The sequence below is a fragment of the Plasmodium gonderi genome, assembly GCF_002157705.1.
Source record: "Plasmodium gonderi DNA, contig: Chr07, whole genome shotgun sequence".
Lineage (NCBI taxonomy): Eukaryota > Apicomplexa > Aconoidasida > Haemosporida > Plasmodiidae > Plasmodium > Plasmodium gonderi.
In genome coordinates, this window is record NW_021628932.1 from 583318 (window position 1) to 595000 (window position 11683).

Here is an 11683-nt window from a genome sequence, read left to right on the forward strand (position 1 = left end):
CATTTAATAAGAGGTGGCGCGTGAAAAAAAAGCAAAGTTAAAACTATACAAACTAGAAAAGAAAAAAAAAAAAAAAAAAAAAAAAAAACTAACAAAAGTCTGAAATGTTTCACCTGAACCGTTCATATCATTTTTTTATAATTATATTTTAACGCATTTCGAAAAGACGTTTTTCCGCCTTGACATATAATTTGTGGCTAATGTTGTAAACAGAAAAAAAATCATGATAAAAGGAAAAATGTAGAATGGTGGGAAAAAGAAAATTCGTAAGCGTTCTCAAGAATATGCACATACACGTGGCCTTATTTCCTATGCTTGAAATGTCATAAAAATTAAAAATTAAAACTGTTATTATTGCAAGGAAAGCTGCGTTTTATTTTATATTATATTTTTTTTTTTTTTTTTTCTCCCTTCCCCACTTCCGAACATATATTCTTTCTTCCAGTTTAACCCATCCCATGTGGTTAATGTCTCTTAAACAAAATGGACTAAATTCCTTCGTTGTTGTAATTACCTACGTAATATATCAAAAAAAAAAAAAAATAAAATAAAAAAGTAAAAAAAAATATGGGAAACGGAATAACCCCCATTTCATTTTATTCTTCATTTTACATCTTACATATGTATACACCGTTAATATGAAACTACAACTGTGACAAAGCCTTTTATTTTGTCAGATTTTTCATTCATCACATCCTGAACCTCACAAGATGAGACAGAAAAAAAAAAAAAAAAAAAACCCAAGATGATATTTACACTTATAAGAAATCTATGACAGGTATAACCCATCAGACAATTGGTGACGTCGTACTTTACACCTAATGGATACCATCATGAAAAATGGTAGAGATGTTTGAAGCTAAAAAATATAAAAATAAATAATCAAATAAGGCAAAAATGTGGCGAAATTGAGCCAAAAGGACGCAGTAATGTAGAAAAACTGAACAAAATGCTACAGCCTAAAAACAAAGAACAACTAGTTCTTATCATGTTGCGCATAAGAGTTATCATTTCTTTACTTTTACATAATGAGAAGCGTAAAAAAAAAAAAAAAAAAAAAAAAAAAAAAAAAAAAAAAAAAAAAAAAAAAAAAAAAAAAAAAAAAAAAAAAAAAAAAAAAAAAAAAAAAAAAAAAAAAAAAAAAAAGAGAAAAAAAAAAAAAAAAAAAAAAAAAAAAAAAAAAAAAGGAAATACATATACGAGTATATATATACGAATACACATATACTAGTATATATATATATATACGAATACATAAACGAAGCTGAATGCACAGAATGTATAGCTAGTTATATAAAGACGTCAGAAAAACATATATGTTCCAAAAGGAATGAATGAGCATAGTGACTAAAACGTTATCAGTGTATATATATATATAGGACCATAAGAAGGATAAAAAAAATAAGGGCATTAAATTAAAAATATTCAAATGGTGAATGGCAAAAAACAAAGAAGAGAACATAACAGCATAGTGTATATGCATGAACAAATTCAAACTCTTCAACACGAAAAAACGATAAATAAATTCCTCAAAAAAAGGTGCACTAAAACAGGGACTTATTATACATAACAATGTTGAAACAAATTCTCTTCCGTTGACAATGTCATCTATGCTATTATCCATGTATATATCATCTTCTACTTCTGTCATAAAGTGATTTATGACCAAATTGTTCAGAACATCAACAATACTAAATACAAAATGAGAAAATAGGTATCCATACACAACATCGAAACACCAACTGTCCTTATAGCGAAAATTTAAATTGCTTTCATTGTTCACAAAATATGGGTAGAGAAATCTTTTGAACACAACGATGCTGCATGCTACCCAAATGAAATGTCCTGTCAAGATCTGCGCGACGTAGGAGAGAGAATTATCGTAGATGCAGTGGTAGTAGAAGAGTGCTTACGAGGCATGTATAAAAATGTACACAAAAAATGTATTACACATATGCAGATGTAGCAGTAGGATATGGGGTTCACAAACTGCAGGATCCACAAAAAAAAAAAAAAAAAAAAAAAAAAAATACATGTGTGTCCAATCCAGCAATTCGACACTTTTTCCCAACTGTGCATGTTTTTTTTAAAGCACACTGTCTATTTACATTTGTCACATCGAAATATGAAACGAATTCAAACCTGTATCGATTTCACCATGTTCTCTGATACGGGATGAACGAAAATTTTCCAAAGGCTCAAAATTCGCTCCGTGTATATGGATACATATCCTACATGTTGAAAAAAAAAAAAAAAAAGGGGAAGAATTAATAGAAATCAATTGGTGTGGCTGTAATTTTGGAGAGTAGATATAACAAAATGGATAGATGTGAATCCGTCCAGGAAGAAGTTTCACTTGTAAGTGAAGTGAAAAATTTACAATGTCGCTTCATTACGCATCATGGTAAAAAAGTTCATCGATTTTATGACATTGTCAACATATTTTAGAGATGGTGTGCTTGCAACCTCCTCTGGTCATCTAGTATCTCTCCTCCCTAAATCAAACACAAAAACGTTAGACATACCTGACAAGACATAGGAAGCGATCAAAAGGAATGCTACAGAAAGGATGTTTTTCTTCTTGTTTTCCTGCAGTTTGATGGTAAACCCGTTTACCTGTAACCTCTTTTTAAAGCTGTGGAAATGCTTTTTCAAACGTTTTAAAAAACATATGGTCGTTAAGAAAAAAAGTGTATTGTTCAAATCTAGACTCATAAGGATATTTGAATGATTTGGAATTAGCTGATATGGAAATAAAATGAGGAAATGCCGTGATATTGTATAAAAATGTAAAAGAAAAAATGATATAGAAATGGTTAACTGGCTTTTTAACGAATTTGTTAATATATTCTCCTGCACATAAGTTAGACCACTTTTCATAAATCCAAATGCTTTCTTGAATAAGTTACAATTCTTATGGTAAAAGCTCTCCAGATTTCCTCTTCCTTCATTTAGTTCTTGCTTCTTTTTCAATTTGTCATCATCTGATAAATGAACTTGAAATCTTTTGTATGTAAAAAATTGTTTCCTCACTCCCAATACATTGGACTTAACCTTTTCCCCTCCGTTAGCTATCCTTCCATATTTACCAATAACTACATTTGTTTTCCTTATCGTGAAGCATGTCACATACAACTGGAATATTATAACAATACAAAAAAGGTTTAGCACCATTATTCACACCTTTTAGTATTTTTTTTTTTTTTCTTTCAGTACGTGTGCAAGGGTGTGCTTCTACGGTTCTCTCCCCACGCACACAAACACGCACACACACACACACACGAACGCATGCACTTCATTTTAAGACCGTTTATCAGTCGGTTCCTGCATCAATAGGTTAGTGCATCTATCGTTTCATGCATCAATAGGTTAGTGCATCTATCCCTTCATGCATCAATAGGTTAGTGCATCTATCCCTTCATGCATCAATAGGTTAGTGCATCTATCCCTTCATGCATCAATAGGTTAGTGCATCTACCCCTTCATGCATCAATAGGTTAGTGCATCTACCCCTTCATGCATCTATCGTTTCATGCACCTATCCCTTCTTGCACTAATCGGTGTGTCCCCACCTGTTTGTCTGATACTTCAACTCAAGTGCTTAATTGTTTTCCCCTGATTCTCGTTTAACTTCTTTTTCTTTCTTTTTTTCTGCCACCTTCCCTTTTTTCTTTTTTTTTTTTTTTTTTTTCACTCTTTTACCGTCTTCAAATGAGAATAATAACTGCGTTGCGTATATATCACAAAGAAGATGTGCGGAGTGAGTGTTCTTCTTTTATCACTTGATAATTGTAAAGATGCCACTTATCGTTATGGTTACATTAGGGGAAAAGGTTTACATGTCGTCAAAACAGGGGAGATGAATTGGAAAAAAGAAGAAAAAAGGGAAAAAGAAAAAAAAATAAAAAAAAAAAAGGAAAATAAAAGGAAAAAAAAAAAATGGCGAATTGCACATGCTTAGTCAAATTAGTACTATTTGGATGCTTAAACAAGTTACTGCTACTACCATGCTTAAACAAGCTAGTACTATTGGCACGCTCTCCACGAATCAGCTCGTGCACAGCAGGAAGGGTGGATCTAATTTTCCGTTAGCGCTGGGCACAAGGAAAAATACAAGCATATGGGTGTTGTAAAAGAGTGATATCCGAATAACATGGAGTCGGGGGTATGAACATAAATATGCCCAAAGCTATAAATAAGGCTGCTCTCAAAATGAGGCGAATGAAACTATAAACAAAGCTGGTCTCAAAATGAGGGGAGGGCACTCGACTATAGTAGGCCTCCCTCGAAGAGACCCCATTTCATAAGGATGTGGTGTGTTCTTCAGAAAGACCGGGATTTTTTTTTAAAAAAAAAAAAAAAAAAAAAAAAAAAAAAAAATGGAGCAAAATTTTTTAATAAATCCCTCAGCAAATGTGAAAAAGTAATGAGATAAAGTTTCCTCTATTTTTTTAAACGTTTCAAATTATTTCACTGTTGTGCATTTTTAAAAACATTCCCAATTTACTGGGAGTATTGCCAATTATCACTCTATTTTTACCGACGCAAATTTTGTGATATAATATAGCCAATTAATCAAATGAAAGGAGGTACATGTCCGTGCAGTTAAAAATGGCAACACCCTTATCACCCTCTTCTCAAGGGAAAAAGTTTTTTCCTAAATATACAGTTGTGTAAATTATTTTCCCTCTCACTCTTGAAAAAAGCATATATATGTATGCATATATGTATGCATATATGTATGTATATATGTATGTATATATGTATGTATATATGTATATATATTTATTTATTTATATCCCAGGGTTGATTGCCATATCACAGCTGTAACTAGATCTCCCGTGTGTTTTATTTTTACCCTCTCCTCTTAGACCCCTTGGCCATGAAAATGGTTGATCATCTCATCTTGAAAGAAATAAGAAAAACAGAATATAATCACAGGGAATTCTTTGAGCAGCACTTTGGTGTACTTTTAGAACATGAAGGAGAAAAGCATGAAAGAGAAGAAGGTGAAGATAAGAATTCCAAAAATGAATCGGATGAATTAGGGAAAACAGTCAAAGTATTGATGGAATTAGTAAAAGTGGAAAAGGCATATGTAGATGCCAAAATAAACGAAGAGGCTGAAAGTTACATGGGGATTGCAGCTGAAACCAAAACTTATGCAGAGTCTATCAGATGTGGAATGAGAAACATGGGTTCTCCAAATATGCATGTCCAGAAGTGCTCTAGAGTAAGCAAAACGGATGAGACTATGAAAACACAATTGGGAACTCAGACCATGGAAATAGACGAAAATGTGGACACAGCAAATTGTGCAAATGTCGCTCCTAATATTGATAGAGGCCATTTGGGTGACAACAGTGTGAGTGACAACAATTTGAGTAGCGGCGAGTTCGATGAGTGTGGAGGTAGTGACAGTTCCAGCAGTTCTAGCAACCTGGGAAATAACCACCACTTGAATAATCTGCACAGTCGAAGCAGTGGAGAGTCGGGAAAAACAAATGATTCAGAAATGAAAGTGTACAAACCGAGTGAAAAACTTGGGAGGGAAAGGAACGAATTCGAAAATTTGCTGAGAAAGAGCATCGAGGCAAAAAATAGATTGGAAAATATAAAAAGAGGATTATTGTTCCTGAAAAGCTTCCCTACATTGAAAAAAAACATGAATGAACTATTTTTAACTGTTAAAAACACACAACTGGATGTAAATGATAAAGTAAAAAAGGCAAATGTATTATACAACAATTTATTATACATGAATGAACATGAAGAAATTATTTCGTATTTTAAAATATATTTACCATCCATTGACATATGTATATATTCGTCTGAATTTTTCGAAAAGTTCTTTGATCTGATAAATGATATATTTTCATTTTATCTAATAGATAAGATTCCTTATTTGGACATGAAAAAAACAATACACATTTATGTACATACTTTTAGAATTTATTTGAAATCAATACACATCTATATGTACACAAATGAGTACTTCATTAATCAAATTTTTAAAAATATAATTCAGTTTATCGTGCACAAATTTAGCAATACTTTTTTAAAATTTGCCCAATCTGAGTCAAGTCCATTCATATACAATGCCATTATCAATTACTATGAATACTTCACAGCATTCATTGAAGAGAGGAAGGGCCCCATAGAGCTCCTCATTCTCCAGCTCATTTCGAATGTTCAAATGGGAGCCAAACATGGAGCGAGTGACTATTGGGGTGGTAAAGACATCAGCAACGGCCACGACAGCAACGGCCACGATAGCAACAACCACGACAGCAACTTCTCGAATGAACAGAAAAGAGAAGCATATACGGAAAACTTCTTCGTGGAATTGTACAGAGAAAGCATTCATGTAGTTTGCACATACCTACAAGAACAAAGTAAAGTGCTTTCTAAAAGTGAAACGAAAGGGAAAAGAGAGGATACATCTGGGTCCGTGATGAGAAAAAATGTGATTTCCAAAATTATGGATGCACTAAGTGTAAGCATTAATATCCTATCAAATTCACCCATGCTTATTGGTAAAAAAAATGTATTACATAAGATTCTGAATGAGGGTATTTTTATAAATAAAGAAATTGCAGAAGAATATATAACCAACATTAGTGATGTGTCTCACTTTGAAATGAAATGTTTTGAAGAGATTAATATAAGAGTAAATGTATTCGATAAAAATGACATAATGATTGAAAATAAATTATTCGATTTTTTTACTCATTTAGAAGGAGGCATTACAAATATAATTGAAAAAAAGAAAAACGAAATGATTAACAAGGACATATTTAATTGTCATTTTTTTAATTTTATTCCATATTTTTCATTTATTTTTAATCACGATACAGAATTTTTGCTACTTTTTATAAATGTTTACAATTTTGTGTACGAAATTATATACAATATAAAAGATCAAATACGTAGAAAAAAAGATGAAAATGAAAAAAAAAAAAAAAAATATATAAATATTACAAGCATAGATGATGAATCTTTATACACAAAACAAGATTTTGATTCGGCTAATCAAGTTATTCAATATGTGAACAGCATAATTACAACTTTTATTAAAATACTTAAAATATTTTCTAACATTACCAAGAATTACCAAACATTTGGTTCATTCCTTTTCGAAAAAACATATTACCATTTTAAAAGCAATATTCTCTTCAATTCAATTTCAAAAAGTTACTTTCGAAATCAGAGTAAGCACCCACCTCCAATTTACTCTAACATTTCTCACATACATACTTATTTTCAAGATGACAATTTCCCAATGAAACGGGATATTACCACAACAGACCTTTCTCCAAGTCATGTAAGCAGTGAAAATATTAGTGTAAGCCAACTAGATAAACATCTTGGAAGAAAAGTAGAAGCGGTTCTACTTCCCACAATAAGTGAAAATTTTCGCACAATAAATGAAAGTGGAGTAGACAAAACTGTGTCAAATGCAAATGATGAATCCCATATGGAAGGGGGCGAGGAGTTGGACACAGAAGAATGTGGAAAATACTTACTAAAGTCATCCCTAAGCAAATTAAACGAAATTAAAAATACAATTTTGAAAAATATCATAGATTTTGCATTAATTCCATTGTATGATTATTTAAATAAATATATAAACAAATTTATGAACCTTAAAAAGATTCATTGCAATAGCGAAATTTTCGATCCTGAAGAAAATATTTGCTTTATTGTAGATACCCTATTTTTGTATATTAATATATTTCATGAACATGATAACAGTGAGTATATCACAGAAAAGTTACTTACACAGTTCGCAGAAATATACATTTCTTCAATATATGTCATTACTCATTTAAATGAAGATATAATCCATCAGTTACAAGCTGATATTCATTATTTTATAAACGTTTGCGAAAGGTTGAAAGTAAATAATTATAAACCGTTTTTTTTACTTTACCATTCCCTTTCTCTTGTTCTCACAAGTGCGAAAAATCAACAAGACCAACATGATCTCTTAAATGATTCTTCGTCCCTGCACGACCACTTGAACCGTTGCATCAAACAGAATCAGGAGAAGAAAAATCTACACCAAATATCCATAACTGATGCTGACGTTCTGAAAGCAGAGATTCACATTAAGCACCTTTTGTCGCGCTTTCGCTGATACGAAGTTGTGTGTACACACATGCATACATTATAACACAACATTATTTTCCTCTCCGCATGGTTCGGTTCAGCAAGAGCTGAAGTTTTTACCTGATTCGGTTGCACATTTTGAATTAGCCCTTCAAAAAGGGATTTTACGAGTTCCCAATTTCTGACAATATTTTGTGTAATAATAAAAAAAAAAAACATACACAAGAAAGTTTCTTTCTTTTACCCCCTTTTTTTTTTTTTTTTTTTTTTTTTTTTTTTTTTTTTTTTTTTCTTTCTTTTGCTATATGTGCAAGCCCTTACTCTCTCCTCGTTCCGGCAAATTGGTTTTTAGCTATTTTGCAATCTTTGCAATTTATACTTTGCCTCTATTTGTAGCTTTGCATTTTTTATTCTGCTTTATTGTTTACTCCATTGCAATGCTTTACCACACGGATACTTGTGACATTCAAGTGAATCAAAAATGGGGAAATACAAACAAAAATATCTATATGAAAGACTTACAGCTATAGTAGATTATTCTGTCGAAGTTGTGATTATACAATTGAAACTTTTTTTTTTTTTTTTTTTCATCAAATTGAATAAGTTCCTATATTCTTAATGGTACAAAAAATAGAGAAGCCATTTTGAAGTTTTTTTTTTTTTTTTTTGTTTTTATAGTAATGGAATAATTTTCGTCTTGTTTTTTGTTAATTCGTTGGCCTCTTGTAGAAATGCTTGCCTATGTTGACACTACGCAAACGAGTAAATGAACATGCAGGAGAAAAGAACCTATCATACAATTGGATCTCTTCCACACGTGCGAATAAATCGAATGCAATACGTCCGCATCCATGCAATGCATGTTCGATGCAAAAAAGGGAACCCCTGTTCAAACTTCCAAAGAAGCATGCTTCAATTGGGTGCTAATGCCAAAACCCATTTTTTCATACGTTTGAAAAAATGATACATTTGCATTACTTGCCTCATTTGCAGCACTCGCAACATTCGCAACATTCACAACACTCGCAACACTCCCAACACTCGCAACATTCGCAACACTCGCAACATTTGCAACATTTGCAACTAGTCTTGGTGTGCATTCTTATAGTCCTACTTAGCAACAATCAAAATGGTATTAAAAACGTAGATGCAAGAAACTATAACCCCGATTTTTCCACAGATTTGAGGACAAGTGGAGGAAAACAAAAAGGAAATAAATTAAAATGGGAAAATAAAAAACCTTTGTTTCTGTTTTTTCCAAGCCGAAACCAATGGAAAAATCTTTCCCCAAAAAAAATAATATTAGAAGAGTGGAAAGAAAGGCTAAAAGAAAAAAAGAACTTGGAAGGAATGACAAGAAAAAAAGAAAAAAGAATTTATTTCGAAAGGAACGGAATAAATATCCCACAAGATGTAGCCATGTTTGGAAACACGAATGTGTACTATGTGAGGGAGAGTATTTACGATCGAGATAAAAATAATTTAGTGCCGAATGAAGTGCACTCTGAAGAAATTGAAGAATTAGATGAGGAGAATTTGGAAAATAAAAGTATGAAGATGCATGTCAATTCCAAAAGTGAGGTCACAACATGTGAAGGAGGTGAAGGGAACGCTTTGCAAATCACAGAACCAGTTTTGATGCAAAGCGATGGGAGAAAGGTAGACGAAATTAAAACATCCTCGGAGGAATGGGAAAACACGAAGGGTGCTCAAGGAGGAAAAGCTGCGCACACCCAAATGAGGGAAAATCCAAATGGAGAGATGCAAAGTGGACAAAACCAAAGTGAACAAAACGTATTCAAGTACATAAACATCGAAAGGGATTACATATCTCAGGTGGGAAATTCACCGAAAGTAGATGTGTACGAAAGGAGGTACCGAGCAGATGAGAAAAAACTAGAACAAATTTTTGAAAACATAAATGAAGTGAATGTACAATTGTTAAAGGACATAAAAAGTATAGACGATAAAGAAAGGCTTATAAACAAAAAGGTGATAGAAAAAGTGAGAGAAGATATTAAAAGGTTCCAAGAAAAGGACGAAATTATTGATATGAAAGGAAATATTATTAACCCCTCTACGACTGATTCTTCCATCAGTAGTACTAAAGGAAAACAAAAAACGAAGGAGGAAGCAAAACAAAAAAATGATTTCAACGCAGATATGGATGAAGAGGAAAAAAATGAAGTCATAAAGAAGCTATATATGATTGATAAAAAAACAGATAAATATTTAGAAGAAAACATTTATTTTGTTATTCAGACATGGCTTCCTGACATGAGAATTGATGATACACTTATCATAATTGACAATGTAGAAAAACTTTATAACGATTTTGACATAAAAAAATATCACGAAAAATTTGAGGAATCAAAGAATAAAAATTTTTCATACGATTTATCTTCATATGAAATTGAAAACATCCCAAAAAATATTAATGACGACGTTGAAATAGAATGTGAACATATCAATTCGTATAACAACACATACAATAAATTAAATAATTATAATTTAAAAAAATATACTTATACATATACAACGAACGAAAATATGGATACAAAAATTAAGAAAAATGAGCCCATGCCTCCAATGGTTATAATTAACACAAAAAAAAATTTAATGATACAAGAATGGGAATGTAAAAATTTCAAAAATAGACAAAAGAGAAATAAGTCTCATGAATATACAAGAATTCAAAGGGCATTCAGACCGTTTTCTTATATTGACCTTAGTGACATAACTTGCATTTATAAAAATAATTTTCTTCAATTAAAAATGAAATTATCTCATCGAAAATATCAAAATGAAATATACCCTTTTTTCGTTCCTATTAATAAAAACTCAGATGAACTTTTGGATTTTCACGGATATAAAAAAAATGGGGATTATGCGTGGTCTTTTTTTTGGCATCACTTTAAATATGACCCAGAGACTGATTATGCATTCCTTAACAGAAATATAAAATTAAATGTGACTGAAACTAAATTTGAGAGTGTAAACAAAAAAAAGTCGAAGAAAATTATGCGTAAAATTAAGAAGGAAACAAAGGGAAAATGAGCATAAATGTAAATTCACATTTTCAACTGATTCTCCCCTCCCACCCCGCGTCTGTACGTTTTTACAAACTTATTACCACAAATGTTGTGTGCACATTTTTGCTTTCAACGATTTATTCAACCTCTTGGTTTGGGTCTTCTTACATAAAAGGGCCTTTCGCGAAGGTCAACATTGCAAGAGGGAGAGAGAAGTTTAATACACACATACATCTAAATTTACATATATATTGAAAATAAACATACCGAATAGAATTGCAAATGGCACGTTCTCGAATTATATATATGATACGTCACGAATGCAATAATGCTGAAATTTTATTTTTCTACCTGTTTCATTTCTTTTCAATTGGATCTGCTCAGTACCCTCCCGCATCCCTGCTATGTGAACAACCGTTATTTTCCAAAAAGAAAAAAAAAAAAAATAATGTGCAATTTAAACACTCAACCATAAATGAATAAAATTGCACATGCTTCTGATGCTTTGGTGAAGGGAATGAATTCGATCGAAGCATAGT

The 11683-nt window shown here is 31.8% G+C and overlaps 3 protein-coding genes across 3 annotated transcripts; 2 read left to right on the forward strand and 1 right to left on the reverse strand.

The window, feature by feature from the left end:
* Positions 1-1285: 1285 nt before the first annotated feature.
* On the reverse strand, positions 1286-3174 carry PGO_071140 (protease; the record flags this gene model as incomplete). Its single annotated transcript, XM_028686987.1, has 3 exons — positions 1286-1855; positions 2143-2231; positions 2526-3174. The coding sequence occupies 3 exons, from the start codon at positions 3172-3174 to the stop codon at positions 1286-1288; spliced, it is 1308 nt and encodes a 435-aa protein (XP_028542788.1).
* Positions 3175-4888: 1714 nt separating this feature from the next.
* PGO_071150 (hypothetical protein, conserved) lies at positions 4889-8140 on the forward strand (the record flags this gene model as incomplete). Its single annotated transcript, XM_028686988.1, has 1 exon — positions 4889-8140. One exon carries the CDS (start codon positions 4889-4891, stop codon positions 8138-8140), a length of 3252 nt encoding a protein of 1083 aa, XP_028542789.1.
* Positions 8141-9072: 932 nt separating this feature from the next.
* On the forward strand, positions 9073-11169 carry PGO_071160 (hypothetical protein, conserved; the record flags this gene model as incomplete). The annotated part of the gene is made up of 1 exon (XM_028686989.1): positions 9073-11169. One exon carries the CDS (start codon positions 9073-9075, stop codon positions 11167-11169), a length of 2097 nt encoding a protein of 698 aa, XP_028542790.1.
* Positions 11170-11683: the final 514 nt, after the last annotated feature.